Source organism: Phyllobates terribilis, unplaced genomic scaffold, assembly GCF_046119375.1.
Source record: "Phyllobates terribilis strain yellow unplaced genomic scaffold, ASM4611937v1 Scaffold_2__4_contigs__length_985480577, whole genome shotgun sequence".
Taxonomy (NCBI): domain Eukaryota; kingdom Metazoa; phylum Chordata; class Amphibia; order Anura; family Dendrobatidae; genus Phyllobates; species Phyllobates terribilis.
In genome coordinates this window covers 975465350-975486161 of record NW_027362762.1, presented here as the reverse complement: position 1 = coordinate 975486161, position 20812 = coordinate 975465350, and the positions used below count along the sequence as shown (strand labels likewise).

Below are 20812 nucleotides of genomic sequence, written 5' to 3'. Positions count from 1 at the left end.
TCTATGGATGGATGTGACTATGGATGGATGTGACTATGGATGGATGTGACTATGGATGGATGTGACTGTGGATGGATGTGACTATGGATGGATGTGACTGTGGATGGATGTGACTGTGGATGGATGTGACTGTGGATGAATGTGACTGCAGATGGATGTGACTATAGATGGATGTGGCTATGGATTGATGTGACTATGGATGGATGTGACTATGGATGGATGTGACTATGGATGGATGTGACTGTGGATGGATGTGACTATAGATGGATGTGGCTATGGATTGATGTGACTATGGATGGATGTGACTATGGATGGATGTGACTATGGATGGATGTGACTATGGATGGATGTGACTGTGGATGGATGTGACTATGGATGGATGTGACTGTGGATGGATGTGACTGTGGATGGATGTGACTGTGGATGAATGTGACTGCAGATGGATGTGACTATGGATGGATGTGACTGCAGATGGATGTGACTGTGGATGGATGTGACTATGGATGGATGTGACTATGGATGGATGTGACTGTGGATGGATGTGACTATGGATTGATGTGACTGTGGATGGATGTGACTATGGATGGATGTGACTGTGGATGGATGTGACTGTGGATGGATGTGACTATGGATGGATGTGACTGTGGATGGATGTGATTATGGATGGATGTGACTGTGGATGGATGTGACTATGGATGGATGTGACTGTGGATGGATGTGACTGTGGATGGATGTGACTATGGATGGATGTGACTGTGGATGGATGTGATTATGGATGGATGTGACTATGGATGGATGTGACTATGGATGGATGTGATTATGGATGGATGTGACTGTGGATGGATGTGATTATGGATGGATGTGACTATGGATGGATGTGACTATGGATGGATGTGATTATGGATGGATGTGACTGTGGATAGATGTGACTATGGATGGATGTGACTATGGATGGATGTGATTATGGATGGATGTGACTGTGGATGGATGTGACTATGGATGGATGTGATTATGGATGGATGTGACTGTGGATGGATGTGACTATGGATGGATGTGACTATGGATGGATGTGATTATGGATGGATGTGACTATGGATGGATGTGACTATGGATGGATGTGATTATGGATGGATGTGACTGTGGATGGATGTGACTGTGGATGGATGTGACTATGGATGGATGTGACTATGGATGGATGTGACTATGGATGGATGTGATTATGGATGCATGTGACTATGGATGGATGTGACTATGGATGGATGTGATTATGGATGGATGTGACTGTGGATGGATGTGACTGTGGATGGATGTGACTGTGGATGGATGTGACTATGGATGGATGTGATTATGGATGGATGTGACTGTGGATGGATGTGACTGTGGATGGATGTGACTATAGATGGATGTGACTGTGGATTGATGTGACTGTGGATGGATGTGACTATGGATGGATGTGACTGCGGATGGATGTGACTGTGGATTGATGTGACTGTGGATGGATGTGACTATGGATGGATGTGACTATGGATGGATGTGACTGTGGATGGATGTGATTATGGATGGATGTGACTGTGGATGGATGTGACTGTGGATGGATGTGACTGTGGATTGATGTGACTGTGGATGGATGTGACTATGGATGGATGTGACTGTGGATGGATGTGACTGTGGATGGATGTGACTATGGATGGATGTGACTATGGATGGATGTGACTGTGGATGGATGTGACTGTGGATGGATGTGACTATGGATGGATGTGACTATGGATGGATGTGACTATGGATGGATGTGACTATGGATGGATGTGACTGTGGATGGATGTGACTATGGATGGATGTGACTGTGGATGGATGTGACTATGGATGGATGTGACTATGGATGGATGTGACTGTGGATGGATGTGACTGTGGATGGATGTGACTATGGATGGATGTGACTATGGATGGATGTGACTGTGGATGGATGTGACTGTGGATGGATGTGACTATGGATGGATGTGACTATGGATGGATGTGACTATGGATGGATGTGACTGTGGATGGATGTGACTGTGGATGGATGTGACTATGGATGGATGTGACTATGGATGGATGTGACTATGGATGGATGTGACTGTGGATGGATGTGACTATAGATGGATGTGACTGTGGATGGATGTGACTGTGGATGGTTGTGACTGTGGATGGATGTGACTGTGGATGGTTGTGACTGTGGATGGATGTGACTATGGATGGATGTGACTGTGGATGGTTGTGACTGTGGATGGATGTGACTATGGATGGATGTGACTGAGGATAGATGTGACTGTGGATGGATGTGACTGTGGATGGATGTGACTATGGATGGATGTGACTGAGGATAGATGTGACTGTGGATGGATGTGACTGTGGATGGATGTGACTATGGATGGATGTGGCTATGGATGGATGTGACTATGGATGGATGTGACTATGGATGGATGTGACTATGGATGGATGTGACTGAGGATAGATGTGACTGTGGATGGATGTGTCTATGGATGGATGTGACTATGGATGGATGTGACTATGGATGGATGTGACTATGGATGGATGTGACTATGGATGGATGTGACTGTGGATGGATGTGTCTATGGATGGATGTGACTATGGATGGATGTGACTATGGATGGATGTGACTGAGGATAGATGTGACTGTGGATGGATGTGACTGTGGATGGATGTGACTATGGATGGATGTGACTATGGATGGATGTGACTATGGATGGATGTGACTATGGATGGATGTGACTATGGATGGATGTGACTGAGGATAGATGTGACTGTGGATGGATGTGACTGTGGATGGATGTGACTATGGATGGATGTGACTATGGATGGATGTGACTATGGATGGATGTGACTGTGGATGGATGTGACTATGGATGGATGTGACTATGGATGGATGTGACTGTGGATGGATGTGACTGTGGATGGATGTGACTGTATATGGATGTGACTGTGGATGGATGTGTCTATGGATGGATGTGACTATGGATGGATGTGGCTATGGATGGATGTGACTATGGATGGATGTGACTATGGATGGATGTGACTATGGATGGATGTGACTGTGGATGGATGTGACTATGGATGGATGTGACTATGGATGGATGTGAATGTGGATGGATGTGACTATGGATGGATGTGACTATGGATGGATGTGACTGTGGATGGATGTGACTGTGGATGGATGTGACTGTGGATGGTTGTGACTGTGGATGGATGTGACTGTGGATGGATGTGACTGTGGATGGATGTGACTATGGATGGATGTGATTATGGATGGATGTGACTGTGGATGGATGTGACTGTGGATGGATGTGACTATAGATGGATGTGACTGTGGATTGATGTGACTGTGGATGGATGTGACTATGGATGGATGTGACTATGGATGGATGTGACTATGGATGGATGTGACTGTGGATGGATGTGATTATGGATGGATGTGACTGTGGATGGATGTGACTGTGGATGGATGTGACTGTGGATTGATGTGACTGTGGATGGATGTGACTATGGATGGATGTGACTATGGATGGATGTGACTGTGGATGGATATGACTATGGATGGATGTGATTATGGATGGATGTGACTGTGGATGGATGTGACTATGGATGGATGTGATTATGGATGGATGTGACTGTGGATGGATGTGACTGTGGATGGATGTGACTATAGATGGATGTGACTATGGATTGATGTGACTGTGGATGGATGTGACTGTGGATGGATGTGACTATGGATGGATGTGACTATGGATGGATGTGTCTATGGATGGATGTGACTATGGATGGATGTGACTGTGGATGGATGTGACTATGGATGGATGTGACTGTGGATGGATGTGACTATGGATTGATGTGACTATGGATGGATGTGACTGTGGATGGATGTGACTATGGATTGATGTGACTGTGGATGGATGTGACTGTGGATGGATGTGACTATAGATGGATGTGGCTATGGATTGATGTGACTGTGGATGGATGTGACTGTGGATGGATGTGACTGTGGATGGATGTGACTATGGATGGATGTGACTATGGATGGATGTGTCTATGGATGGATGTGACTATGGATGGATGTGACTATGGATGGATGTGACTATGGATGGATGTGACTATGGATTGATGTGACTGTGGATGGATGTGACTATGGATTGATGTGACTATGGATTGATGTGACTGTGGATGGATGTGACTATGGATTGATGTGACTGTGGATGGATGTGACTATGGATTGATGTGTCTGTGGATGGATGTGACTATGGATGGATGTGACTATGGATGGATGTGTCTATGGATGGATGTGACTATGGATGGATGTGACTATGGATGGATGTGACTATGGATTGATGTGACTGTGGATGGATGTGACTATAGATGGATGTGGCTATAGATTGATGTGACTGTGGATGGATGTGACTGTGGATGGATGTGACTGTGGATGGATGTGACTATAGATGGATGTGGCTATGGATGGATGTGACTATGGATGGATGTGACTGTGGATGGATGTGACTGTGGATGGATGTGACTATGGATGGATGTGGCTATGGATTGATGTGACTGTGGATGGATGTGACTATGGATGGATGTGACTATGGATGGATGTGTCTATGGATGGATGTGACTATGGATGGATGTGACTATGGATGGATGTGACTATGGATTGATGTGACTGTGGATGGATGTGACTATAGATGGATGTGGCTATGGATTGATGTGACTATGGATGGATGTGACTATGGATGGATGTGACTATGGATGGATGTGACTGTGGATGGATGTGACTATGGATGGATGTGACTGTGGATGGATGTGACTGTGGATGGATGTGACTGTGGATGGATGTGACTATGGATGGATGTGACTATGGATGGATGTGACTGTGGATGGATGTGACTATGGATTGATGTGACTGTGGATGGATGTGACTATGGATGGATGTGACTGTGGATGGATGTGACTGTGGATGGATGTGACTATGGATGGATGTGACTGTGGATGGATGTGATTATGGATGGATGTGACTGTGGATGCATGTGACTATGGATTAATGTGACTGTGGATGGATGTGACTGTGGATGGATGTGACTATGGATGGATGTGACTGTGGATGGATGTGATTATGGATGGATGTGACTATGGATGGATGTGACTATGGATGGATGTGACTATGGATGGATGTGACTGTGGATGGATGTGATTATGGATGGATGTGACTATGGATGGATGTGACTATGGATGGATGTGATTATGGATGGATGTGACTGTGGATAGATGTGACTATGGATGGATGTGACTATGGATGGATGTGATTATGGATGGATGTGACTGTGGATGGATGTGACTGTGGATGGATGTGACTATGGATGGATGTGACTGTGGATGGATGTGATTATGGATGGATGTGACTATGGATGGATGTGACTATGGATGGATGTGACTATGGATGGATGTGACTGTGGATGGATGTGATTATGGATGGATGTGACTATGGATGGATGTGACTATGGATGGATGTGATTATGGATGGATGTGACTGTGGATGGATGTGACTATGGATGGATGTGACTATGGATGGATGTGACTATGGATGGATGTGACTATGGATGGATGTGATTATGGATGGATGTGACTATGGATGGATGTGACTATGGATGGATGTGATTATGGATGGATGTGACTGTGGATGGATGTGACTGTGGATGGATGTGACTGTGGATGGATGTGACTATGGATGGATGTGATTATGGATGGATGTGACTGTGGATGGATGTGACTGTGGATGGATGTGACTATAGATGGATGTGACTGTGGATTGATGTGACTGTGGATGGATGTGACTATGGATGGATGTGACTGCGGATGGATGTGACTGTGGATTGATGTGACTGTGGATGGATGTGACTATGGATGGATGTGACTATGGATGGATGTGACTGTGGATGGATGTGATTATGGATGGATGTGACTGTGGATGGATGTGACTGTGGATGGATGTGACTGTGGATTGATGTGACTGTGGATGGATGTGACTATGGATGGATGTGACTGTGGATGGATGTGACTGTGGATGGATGTGACTATGGATGGATGTGACTATGGATGGATGTGACTGTGCATGGATGTGACTGTGGATGGATGTGACTATGGATGGATGTGACTATGGATGGATGTGACTATGGATGGATGTGACTGTGGATGGATGTGACTATGGATGGATGTGACTATGGATGGATGTGACTGTGGATGGATGTGACTATGGATGGATGTGACTGTGGATGGATGTGACTATGGATTGATGTGACTATGGATTGATGTGACTGTGGATGGATGTGACTATGGATGGATGTGACTATGGATGGATGTGACTGTGCATGGATGTGACTGTGGATGGATGTGACTATGGATGGATGTGACTATGGATGGATGTGACTATGGATGGATGTGACTATGGATGGATGTGACTGTGGATGGATGTGACTATGGATGGATGTGACTGTGGATGGATGTGACTATGGATGGATGTGACTGTGGATGGATGTGACTGTGGATGGATGTGACTGTGGATGGATGTGACTATGGATGGATGTGACTATGGATGGATGTGACTATGGATGGATGTGACTGTGGATGGATGTGACTGTGGATGGATGTGACTATGGATGGATGTGACTATGGATGGATGTGACTGTGGATGGATGTGACTGTGGATGGATGTGACTATGGATGGATGTGACTATGGATGGATGTGACTATGGATGGATGTGACTGTGGATGGATGTGACTATGGATGGATGTGACTGTGGATGGATGTGACTATGGATGGATGTGACTATGGATGGATGTGACTATGGATGGATGTGACTATGGATGGATGTGACTGTGGATGAATGTGACTGTGGATGGATGTGACTATGGATGGATGTGACTATGGATGGATGTGACTATGGATGGATGTGACTGTGGATGGATGTGACTATGGATGGATGTGACTATGGATGGATGTGACTATGGATGGATGTGACTATGGATGGATGTGACTGTGGATGGATGTGACTGTGGATGGATGTGACTGTGGATGGATGTGACTATGGATGGATGTGACTGTGGATGGATGTGACTATGGATGGATGTGACTATGGATGGATGTGACTATGGATGGATGTGACTATGGATGGATGTGACTATGGATGGATGTGACTGTGGATGGATGTGGCTATGAATATATGTGACATTTGAATACTTTATTTGTAGAGATAAATTGTAGCTATTTGTAAGTTGATCAGTAAGTTGAGGACATTTTGTTTGTGGTCTGTAATCTGCTTTCTGAGAGACTGGAAACGATGTGTCCACTGTCCACGAGGCGCAGAACCTCAGTACGTGGCTGGACACCAGTGGTCCCATCCTGCTGAATCCTTGATAGATCTGCACGGATTCTGCCTCTCTTCTGTATGTTGGATCGTTTTCTTTTTATAGTCTTAGCCGTACTTATTAATCTTAGTCTTTTAGCGGGTAAACCATCAGAAGAAGACAGATCTCTTAAGAGTTGTCCTCAGATAAAGCCACCATGGCGTTATATGATTGTTGTATGAGTGCCCAAACAATCCTGGGCTTTCTCGCTCCTGCCTGACTCCTCACAAGGGGAGAACAGGTCAGACACGTCGTCTGATCAGATTCTCATCTTCTCTTACTAATGACAATGGACGTGGATGAAGGTGACTGCACTTGTTCTGTTCTCTCCACAGGGACATCTGCAGTGACCGTCGTCCAGGACCCTCCAGTCCTTTCTATACCGGAGGGTCAGAGCGCGGTGATGTCCTGTGAGATGAGAGGAGCTGAGAACCTGCAGAATCTTCATTATTATTGGAATCTGAACAATACGAACCCTGATCATATACTGAAGAACACTACAAGAGTCACCATCATGTCCAGCACCCTCATCATCTCCCCAGTCACTGCCGATGACACCGGGACTTATATTTGTACTGTTCGGGACTCTAATGTACAGGTCTACCTGGGAAATGGGACCCATCTTCTGATCCAAGGTGAGGAGAGACCATCAGGGGTCGATAAGAATAATTTCCAATAATACACACTCATGTATAAAAATGTACACTCATTATATGGAGTACTGTCAAATCTCAGCATGACGCTGGTGTGGCGCCCCTGAGGGTTCAGTCGCCACAGAGGTACTGCACCTCAACCAGAGGTGTGGCATCTCCTTCTTTCAGGTAAGGAGGGAGTACAGCCCGGGACCCCAACAGCCACATCCAACACTACACTGCTCCAGGCCGGCAGGAAGGGCAAGATCCACTGTGTTCTGCTGAGCCCTGTCCCTGGCTGGAGTGGGGGGAACCAAAGAGAGGGGGAACCAGTAGTGGGTGTGAGTGAAGGACGCAGAACAGGGGAGCACTTTTATAGGAGGTATATATAAAGGGAAGCCATCTTAGGGTGGCAGTGCAGTACTGTGCAGTGAAGTGAGCAGTAAGGAGAGGAGGGGAGCAGAGTCTCTTCAGGAGCTCTGCTCCAGAGTGGGGCCTAGTAAGATGGAGGCCCAGGAGTGCGAGGGGAGTCAGGGAGGAAGGCTCCGGTAACAGAAGGGATCCCAGGGGGTACGGTGAGTGCAAGACAGCACCCGCACGCCCGAATCTGCCAGGTGTCAGACGGATCAGGCCGCAAGAAGGGACCGGTCCCTGGACCAGACGTGTTACTCCAGGTCTCGGCTGGAAAAACCGGAAGCTTCTGCTCTTCCATGGTGCAGTTGCCACAGCCTCACCCTAGTCGCCGAGGAGGGCAGCAAGTAGGTCCGCGAACTCCAGGTTGCCCAGAGGAACTACAGAGTACCCGATCGGGACTGAGTGTGGGGGAGCGCAGGGCAGGAGGGAGAAGACCCAGCACGGGAAGTCGGCCAAGGAAGGAACATAAAGAAAGGGGGTCCCGTTAAGTGCTTCTAATATACCTGAAGAAGTGCTGAACCCCTGCCTGGCAAACGCAGCGCGACGCGGGAGTCTGACACCTGGACAGTGTACCCGAGGGACCTAAAAAGAACTGTGAGTAAGCCCGGATGACTGCACTCCACTGTGTCTGCCGGTTATTTCCATCACCCCACCGAGCCTGCACTACAACGCCCAGCATCACCATCTGCACCTACACTGCCCCGGGGGCTCGCTCCGCCTGTGGGGAGCAGAAACATCCCAGCTGCCATCCCATCACCCCCCGGAGGTCTGCAGCAGCGCCGATACTTATTACCGGGAACCACAGGTGGCGTCACGAGACAAACTGTCAACACTAAAACCCCCTTTTAAAAGAGTGACCCCAGGGTACGGGCCCGGGAGTCGACCGCCGTGACATCCCAAGGAGGTAAAGGCCCGGGTACCGAGTATTCCCCCGTGTATCACTCTGGGGCGAGACACTGGCGTATCCAAGGAGCCATGACATGAGGATGTGGGGGCTTAGCTGCAATGTTCTGCAGTATCACAGGTGGGACACTGGAGAGTAGGACAATGGATGGATGTGACTGTGGATGGATGTGACTATGGATGGATGTGACTATGGATGGATGTGACTCTGGATGGATGTGACTCTGGATGGATGTGACTATGGATGGATGTGACTATGGATGGATGTGACTATGGATGGATGTGACTATGGATGGATGTGACTATGGATGGATGTGACTGTGGATGGATGTGGCTATGGATGGATGTGACTATGGATGGATGTGACTATGGATGGATGTGACTATGGATGGATGTGACTGTGGATGGATGTGACTATGGATGGAGGTGACTATGGATGGATGTGACTATGGATGGAGGTGAATATGGATGGATGTGACTATGGATGGATGTGACTGTGGATGGATGTGACTGTGGATAGATGTGACTGTGGATGGATGTGACTATGGATGGATGTGACTATGGATGGATGTGACTATGGATGGATGTGACTATGGATGGATGTGACTGTGGATGGATGTGACTATGGATGGAGGTGACTATGGATGGATGTGACTATGGATGGATGTGAATATGGATGGATGTGACTATGGATGGATGTGACTGTGGATGGATGTGACTGTGGATAGATGTGACTGTGGATGGATGTGACTATGGATGGATGTGACTATGGATGGATGTGACTATGGATGGATGTGACTGTGGATGGATGTGACTGAGGATGGATGTGACTGTGGATGGATGTGACTGTGGATGGATGTGACTGTGGATGGATGTGACTGTGGATGGATGTGACTGAGGATGGATGTGACTATGGATGGATGTGACTGTGGATGGATGTGACTGTGGATGGATGTGACTATGGATGGATGTGTCTATGGATGGATGTGACTGCGGATGGATGTGACTATGGATGGATGTGACTATGGATGGATATGATTATGGATGGATGTGATTATGGATGGATGTGACTGTGGATGGATGTGACTGTGGATGGATGTGACTGAGGATGGATGTGACTATGGATGGATGTGACTGTGGATGGATGTGACTGAGGATGGATGTGACTATGGATGGATGTGACTGTAGATGGATGTGACTATGGATGGAGGTGACTATGGATGGATGTGACTATGGATGGATGTGAATATGGATGGATGTGACTATGGATGGATGTGACTGTGGATGGATGTGACTGTGGATAGATGTGACTGTGGATGGATGTGACTATGGATGGATGTGACTATGGATGGATGTGACTATGGATGGATGTGACTGTGGATGGATGTGACTGAGGATGGATGTGACTATGGATGGATGTGACTATGGATGGATGTGACTGTGGATGGATGTGACTGTGGATGGATGTGACTGTGGATGGATGTGACTGTGGATGGATGTGACTGTGGATGGATGTGACTATGGATGGATGTGTCTATGGATGGATGTGACTGCGGATGGATGTGACTATGGATGGATGTGACTATGGATGGATATGATTATGGATGGATGTGATTATGGATGGATGTGACTATGGATGGATGTGACTGTGGATGGATGTGACTGTGGATGGATGTGACTATGGATGGATGTGACTGTGGATGGATGTGACTGTGGATGGATGTGACTGTGGATGGATGTGACTGTGGATGGATGTGACTATGGATGGATGTGACTATGGATGGATGTGACTATGGAAGGATGTGACAGTGGATGGATGTGACAGTGGATGGATGTGACAGTGGATGGATGTGACTGTGGATGGATGTGACTGTGGATGGATGTGACTATGGATGGATGTGACTATGGATGGATGTGACTATGGAAGGATGTGACAGTGGATGGATGTGACAGTGGATGGATGTGACTGTGGATGGATGTGACTGTGGATGGATGTGACTGTGGATGGATGTGACTGTGGATGGATGTGACTATGGATGGATGTGACTATGGATGGATGTGACTATGGATGGATGTGACTGTGGATGGATGTGACTGAGGATGGATGTGACTGTGGATGGATGTGACTGTGGATGGATGTGACTGTGGATGGATGTGACTGAGGATGGATGTGACTGAGGATGGATGTGACTGTGGATGGATGTGACTGTGGATAGATGTGACTGTGGATGGATGTGACTGTGGATGGATGTGACTGTGGATGGATGTGACTGAGGATGGATGTGACTATGGATGGATGTGACTGTGGATGGATGTGACTGTGGATGGATGTGACTATGGATGGATGTGACTGAGGATGGATGTGACTATGGATGGATGTGACTGTGGATGGATGTGACTGTGGATGGATGTGACTGAGGATGGATGTGACTATGGATGGATGTGACTGTGGATGGATGTGACTGTGGATGGATGTGACTGAGGATGGATGTGACTATGGATGGATGTGACTGTGGATGGATGTGACTGTGGATGGATGTGACTATGGATGGATGTGACTGTGGATGGATGTGACTGTGGATGGATGTGACTATGGATGGATGTGACTGTGGATGGATGTGACTGTGGATGGATGTGACTGTGGATGGATGTGACTGTGGATGGATGTGACTGAGGATGGATGTGACTATGGATGGATGTGACTATGGATGGATGTGACTGTGGATGGATGTGACTGAGGATGGATGTGACTATGGATGGATGTGACTGTGGATGGATGTGACTGTGGATGGATGTGACTATGGATGGATGTGACTGTGGATGGATGTGACTGTGGATGGATGTGACTATGGATGGATGTGACTGTGGATGGATGTGACTGTGGATGGATGTGACTGTGGATGGATGTGACTATGGATAGATGTGACTGTGGATGGATGTGACTGTGGATGGATGTGACTGTGGATGGATGTGACTGAGGATGGATGTGACTATGGATGGATGTGACTGTGGATGGATGTGACTGAGGATGGATGTGACTATGGATGGATGTGACTGCGGATGGATGTGACTATGGATGGATGTGACTATGGATGGATATGATTATGGATGGATGTGACAATGGATGGATGTGACTATGGATGGATGTGACTATGGATGGATGTGACTGTGGATGGATGTGACTGTGGATGGATGTGACTGTGGATGGATGTGTCTATGGATGGATGTGACTATGGATGGATGTGACTATGGATGGATGTGACTATGGATGGATGTGACTATGGATGGATGTGACTGTGGATGGATGTGACTGTGGATGGATGTGACTGTGGATGGATGTGACTGTGGATGGATGTGACTATGGATGGATGTGACTGCGGATGGATGTGACTATGGATGGATGTGACTATGGATGGATATGATTATGGATGGATGTGACAATGGATGGATGTGACTATGGATGGATATGATTATGGATGGATGTGACTGTGGATGGATGTGACTGTGGATGGATGTGACTGTGGATGGATGTGATTATGGATGGATGTGACAATGGATGGATGTGACTATGGATGGATATGATTATGGATGGATGTGACTGTGGATGGATGTGACTGTGGATGGATGTGATTATGGATGGATGTGACAATGGATGGATGTGACTATGGATGGATATGATTATGGATAGATGTGACTGTGGATGGATGTGACTGTGGATGGATGTGACTATGGATGGATGTGACTATGGATGGATATGATTATGGATGGATGTGATTATGGATGGATGTGACTATGGATGGATATGATTATGGATGGATGTGACTGTGGATGGATGTGACTGTGGATGGATGTGACTGTGGATGGATGTGATTATGGATGGATATGATTATGGATGGATGTGACTGTGGATGGATGTGACTATGGATGGATGTGACTATGGATGGATATGATTATGGATGAATGTGACTGTGGATGGATGTGACTATGGATGGATGTGACTATGGATGGATATGATTATGGATGGATGTGACTGTGGATGGATGTGACTATGGATGGATGTGACTATGGATGGATATGATTATGGATGGATGTGATTATGGATGGATGTGACTATGGATGGATATGATTATGGATGGATGTGACAATGGATGGATGTGACTATGGATGGATGTGACTATGGATGGATATGATTATGGATGGATGTGACTATGGATGGATATGATTATGGATGGATGTGACTATGGATGGATGTGACTATGGATGGATATGATTATGGATGGATGTGACTGTGGATGGATGTGACTGTGGATGGATGTGACTATGGATGGATGTGACTGTGGATGGATGTGACTGTGGATGGATGTGACTATGGATGGATGTGACTGTGGATGGATGTGACTATGGATGGATGTGATTATGGATGGATGTGACAGTGGATGGATGTGACTGCGGATGGATGCGACTGTGGATGGATGTGACTATGGATGGATGTGACTATGGATGGATGTGATTATGGATGGATGTGACAGTGGATGGATGTGACTATGGATGGATGCGACTGTGGATGGATGTGACTATGGATGGATGTGATTATGGATGGATGTGACAGTGGATGGATGTGACTGCGGATGGATGCGACTGTGGATGGATGTGACTATGGATGGATGTGACTATGGATGGATGTGATTATGGATGGATGTGACAGTGGATGGATGTGACTATGGATGGATGTGACTATGGATGGATGTGACTGAGGATGGATGTGACTATGGATGGATGTGACTATGGATGGATGTGACTGTGGATGGATGCGACTGTGGATGGATGTGACTATGGATGGATGTGACAGTGGATGGATGTGACTGTGGATGGATGTGTCTGTGGATGGATGTGATTATGGATAGATGTGACTATGGATGGATGTGACTGTGGATGGATGTGACTATGGATGGATGTGATTATGGATGGATGTGATTATGGATGGATGTGACTATGGATGGATGCGACTGTGGATGGATGTGACTATGGATAGATGTGACTATGGATGGATGTGACTGAGGATGGATGTGACTATGGATAGATGTGACTGTGGATGGATGTGACTATGGATGGATGTGACTGCGGATGGATGTGACTGTGGATGGATGTGACTATGGATGGATGTGATTATGGATGGATGTGACAGTGGATGGATGTGACTATGGATGGATGCGACTGTGGATGGATGTGACTATGGATGGATGTGACTGAGGATGGATGTGACTGTGGATGGATGTGACTGTGGATGGATGTGACTATGGATGGATGTGACTATGGATAGATGTGACTATGGATGGATGTGACTGTGGATGGATGTGACTATGGATGGATGTGATTATGGATGGATGTGATTATGGATGGATGTGACTGGGGATGGATGTGACTGCGGATGGATGCGACTGTGGATGGATGCGACTGTGGATGGATGTGCCTATGGATAGATGTGACTATGGATGGATGTGACTGTGGATGGATGTGACTGTGGATGGATGTGATTATGGATGGATGTGACTGCGGATGGATGCGACTGTGGATGGATGTGACTATGGATAGATGTGACTATGGATGGATGTGACTGTGGATGGATGTGACTGTGGATGGATGTGATTATGGATGGATGTGACTATGGATGGATGTGACTGTGGATGGATGTGACTGCGGATGGATGCGACTGTGGATGGATGTGACTGTGGATGGATGTGACTGTGGATGGATGTGACTGTGGATGGATGTGATTATGGATGGATGTGACTATGGATGGATGTGATTATGGATGGATGTGACTATGGATGGATGTGACTGTGGATGGATGTGACTATGGATGGATGTGACTATGGATGGATGTGATTATGGATGGATGTGACAGTGGATGGATGTGACTGCGGATGGATGCGACTGTGGATGGATGTGACTATGGATAGATGTGACTATGGATGGATGTGACTATGGATGGATGTGACTGTGGATGGATGTGATTATGGATGGATGTGACTATGGATGGATGTGACTGTGGATGGATGTGATTATGGATGGATGTGACTGTGGATGGATGTGACTGCGGATGGATGTGATTATGGATGGATGTGACTATGGATGGATGTGACTGTGGATGGATGTGACTATGGATGGATGTGACTATGGATGGATGTGATTATGGATGGATGTGACTATGGATGGATGTGTCTATGGATGGATGTGACTATGGATAGATGTGACTATGGATGGATGTGACTGAGGATGGATGTGATTATGGATGGATGTGACTATGGATGGATGTGACTGTGGATGGATGTGATTAGGGATGGATGTGACTATGGATGGATGTGACTATGGATGGATGTGACTATGCATGGATGTGACTATGGATGGATGTGACTGAGGATGGATGTGACTATGGATGGATGTGACTGTGGATGGATGTGACTATGGATGGATGTGACTATGGATGGATGTGATTATGGATGGATGTGACTATGGATGGATGTGTCTATGGATGGATGTGACTATGGATAGATGTGACTATGGATGGATGTGACTATGCATGGATGTGACTATGGATGGATGTGACTGTGGATGGATGTGATTAGGGATGGATGTGACTATGGATGGATGTGACTATGGATGGATGTGACTATGCATGGATGTGACTATGGATGGATGTGACTGTGGATGGATGTGACTATGGATGGATGTGACTGTGGATGGATGTGACTATGGATGGATGTGACTATGGATGGATGTGACTATGGATGGATGTGACTGTGGATGGATGTGACTGTGGATGGATGTGACTGAGGATGGATGTGACTATGGATGGATGTGACTGTGGATGGATGTGATTATGGATGGATGTGACTATGGATGGATGTGACTATGGATGGATGTAACTGTGGATGGATGTGACTATGGATGGATGTGACTGTGGATGGATGTGACTATGGATGGATGTGACTGTGGATGGATGTGACTATGGATGGATGTGATTATGGATGGATGTGACAGTGGATGGATGTGACTATGGATGGATGTGACTGTGGATGGATGTGACTATGGATGGATGTGACTGTGGATGGATGTGACTGAGGATGGATGTGACTATGGATGGATGTGACTGTGGATGGATGTGATTATGGATGGATGTGACTATGGATGGATGTGACTATGGATGGATGTGACTATGGATGGATGTGACTATGGATGGATGTGATTATGGATGGATGTGACAGTGGATGGATGTGACTATGGATGGATGTGACTATGGATGGATGTGATTATGGATGGATGTGACAGTGGATGGATGTGACTATGGATGGATGTGATTATGGATGGATGTGACAGTGGATGGATGTGACTATGGATGGATGTGACTATGGAAGGATGTGACTATGGATGGATGTGACTGTGGATGGATGTGACTATGGATGGATGTGATTATGGATGGATGTGACAGTGGATCGATGTGACTGCGGATGGATGCGACTGTGGATGGATGTGACTATGGATAGATGTGACTATGGATGGATGTGACTGAGGATGGATGTGATTACGGATGGATGTGACTATGGATGGATGTGACTGTGGATGGATGTGATTATGGATGGATGTGACTATGGATGGATGTGACTATGGATGGATGTGACTATGGATGGATGTGACTATGGATGGATGTGACTGAGGATGGATGTGACTATGGATGGATGTGACTGTGGATGGATGTGACTGTGGATGGATGTGACTATGGATGGATGTGACTATGGATGGATGTGACTGTGGATGGATGTGACTGTGGATGGATGTGACTATGGATGGATGTAACTGTGGATGGATGTGACTATGGATGGATGTGACTGAGGATGGATGTGACTATGGATGGATGTGACTGTGGATGGATGTGACTATGGATGGATGTGACTGTGGATGGATGTGACTATGGATGGATGTGACTGTGGATGAATGTGACTATGGATGGATGTGACTGTGGATGGATGTGACTATGGATGGATGTGACTGAGGATGGATGTGACTATGGATGGATGTGACTGTGGATAGATGTGACTATGGATGGATGTGACTGTGGATGGATGTGACTATGGATGGATGTGACTATGGATGGATGTGACTGTGGATGGATGTGACTATGGATGGATGTGACTGTGGATGGATGTGACTATGGATGGATGTGACTGTGGATGGATGTGACTATGGATGGATGTGACTATGGATGGATGTGACTGAGGATGGATGTGACTATGGATGGATGTGACTGTGGATGGATGTGACTATGGATGGATGTGACTATGGATGGATGTGACTATGGATGGATGTGACTGTGGATGGATGTGACTGTGGATGGTTGTGACTATGGATGGATGTGACTATGGATGGATGTGACTGTGGATGGATGTGACTATGGATGGATGTGACTGTGGATGGATGTGACTATGGATGGATGTGACTGTGGATGGATGTGACTATGGATGGATGTGACTATGGATGGATGTGACTATGGATGGATGTGACAGTGGATGGATGTGACAGTGGATGGATGTGACTATGGATGGATGTGATTATGGATGGATGTGACTATGGATGAATTTGACAGTGGATGAATGTGTCTATGGATGGATGTGACTGTGGATGGATGTCATTATGGATGGATGTGACAGTGGATGGATGTGACTATGGATGGATGTGACTATGGATGGATGTGACTATAGATGGATGTGACTATGGATGGATGTGACTATGGATGGATGTCATTATGGATGGATGTGACAGTGGATGGATGTGACTGTGGATGGATGTGACTATGGATGGATGTGTCTATGGATGAATGTGTCTATGGATGGATGTGACTATGGATGGATGTGACTATGGATGGATGTGACAGTGGATGGATGTGACTATGGATGGATGTGACTATGGATGGATGTGACTATGGATGGATGTCATTATGGATGGATGTGACAGTGGATGGATGTGACTATGGATGGATGTGACTATGGATGAATTTGACAGTGGATGAATGTGTCTATGGATGGATGTGACAGTGGATGGATGTGACTATGGATGGATGTGACTATGGATGGATGTGACTATGGATGGATGTGTCTATGAATGAATGTGAATATGGATGAATGTGACCATGGATGGATGTGACTATGGATAGATGTGACTATAGATGGATATAACTATGGATAGATGTGACTATGGATGGATGTGACTATGGATGGATGTGACTATGGATGGATGTGACTGTGGATGGATGTGACTATGGATGAATGTGACTATGGATGGATGAGACTATGGATGGATGTGTCTATGGATGGATGTGACTATGGATGGATGTGACTATGGATGGATGTGACTATGGATGGATGTGTCTATGGATGGATGTGATTATGGATGGATGTGACAGTGGATGGATGTGACTATGGATGGATGTGTCTATGGATGGATGTGATTATGGATGGATGTGACTGTGGATGGATGTGACTATGGATGGATGTAACTATGGATAGATGTGACTATGGATGGATGTGACTATGGATGGATGTGACTATGGATGGATGTGACTGTGGATGGATGTGACTATGGATGAATGTGACTATGGATGGATGAGACTATGGATGGATGTGTCTATGGATGGATGTGACTATGGATGGATGTGACTATGGATGGATGTGTCTATGGATGGATGTGATTATGGATGGATGTGACAGTGGATGGATGTGACTATGGATGGATGTGTCTATGGATGGATGTGATTATAGATGGATGTGACTATGGATGGATGTGATTATGGATGGATGTGACTGTGGATGGATGTGACTATGGATGGATGTGACTATGGATGGATGTGTGTAACGGGTCTGGGAGGCGGAACCTCTGAGCTACTATACAAGGGGGCGGTCCTTGTAAGGGAGCGGGTGGCGACCAGGGTAGACGGGCAGGCAGTCACAGCAGGTGACCGGGACAGTCTCTGAATGAACGGACAGGAGGTCACGGCAAGTGACCGGGGCAGTCTCTGGATGAACGGGCAGGAGGTCACGGCAAGTGACCGGGGCAGTCTCTGGATGAACGGGCAGGAGGTCACGGCAAGTGACCGGGGCAGTCTCTGGGTAAAGGATTGGTACGACCTGTGGCGGCTGATGATAGACGTGAGCTCCCAGGTGAGCAGGCGAGAGTCTCTGGATAAACGGGTGGTCACAGCATGTGACGGCGGAGCCTCCAGGAAGACCAACAGACAGGTAGCAGATGAGCGCTCCCAGGTGAGCGGGCAGGAGTCTCTGGACAGGCGGGTGGTCACAGCACGTGACGGCAGAGCCTCCAGGTAGGCTAGCAGACAGGCAGCAGATGAGCGCTCCCAGGTGAGCAGGCAAGCTGGTCCTTAGACAGACTGACAGGAGTTGGAAGGCAGACCGTCGGACCTCAGGCTAGCAGGCATGTAGCAGGATATCAGGCAGGAATAAGACAGCAGACTGGCAGGAATCTGGCAGGTATCTGGCAGGTAACTGGCAACGGGACCTGAGGGCTGAAGCAGAGTAGTGAACAGTGCTACAACATTGCTCGGGCACCTCCATTTTGGAGGAGGTGCCTTTTATATGGGAGGTCCTCCGGCAATTGGCCGGGGACTCCTTAGGACGGCGCGCGCGGTCCCTTTAAGAGCGGGGGAGCGCGCGCGCGCCCTAAGCACACTGCCGGGGAAGGAGCGCGTGCCGGAAGCAGCGAGGAGAGAAGCGCTGGAGGACGCCGCGCCAGGAGCGGGGAGGTGAGAGGGACGGTGTCTCTGCCTAGAACGGGGCAGAGACGCCGATGCTACAATGTGACTATGGATGGATGTGATTGTGGATGGATGTGACTATGGATGAATGTGACTATGGATGGATGAGACTATGGATGGATGTGTCTATGGATGGATGTGACTATGGATGCATGTGACTATGGATGGATGTGATTATGGATGGATGTGACTATGGATGGATGTGACTATGGATGGATGTGACTGCGGATGGATGTGACTATGGATGGATGTGACTATGGATGGATGTGACTATGGATGGATGTGACTGTGGATGGATGTGACTGTGCATGGATGTGACTATGGATGGATGTGACTATGGATGGATGTGATTATGGATGGATGTGACTGTGGATGGATGTGACTATGGATGGATGTGACTGTGGATGGATGTGATTATGGATGGATGTGATTATGGATGGATGTGATTATGGATGGATGTGACAGTGGATGGATGTGACTATGGATGGATGTGATTATGGATGGATGTGACAGTGGATGGATGTGACTATGGATAGATGTGACTATGGATGGATGTGACAATGGATGGATGTGACTATGGATGGATATGACTATGGAT

At 46.9% G+C, this 20812-nt stretch overlaps 1 protein-coding gene across 1 annotated transcript in view; it reads left to right on the top strand.

Annotated features, from left to right (window-relative positions):
* The first annotated feature begins 7785 nt into the window (after window positions 1-7785).
* Window positions 7786-20812, top strand: part of LOC141253128 (uncharacterized) — a 61662-nt gene continuing 48635 nt past the window's right edge. The window contains exon 1 of the mRNA XM_073670882.1: window positions 7786-8078. Coding sequence (XP_073526983.1) covers window positions 7847-8078 — 232 coding nt within the window. The 5' untranslated portion in view covers window positions 7786-7846. The remainder of the gene's footprint in view (window positions 8079-20812) is intronic.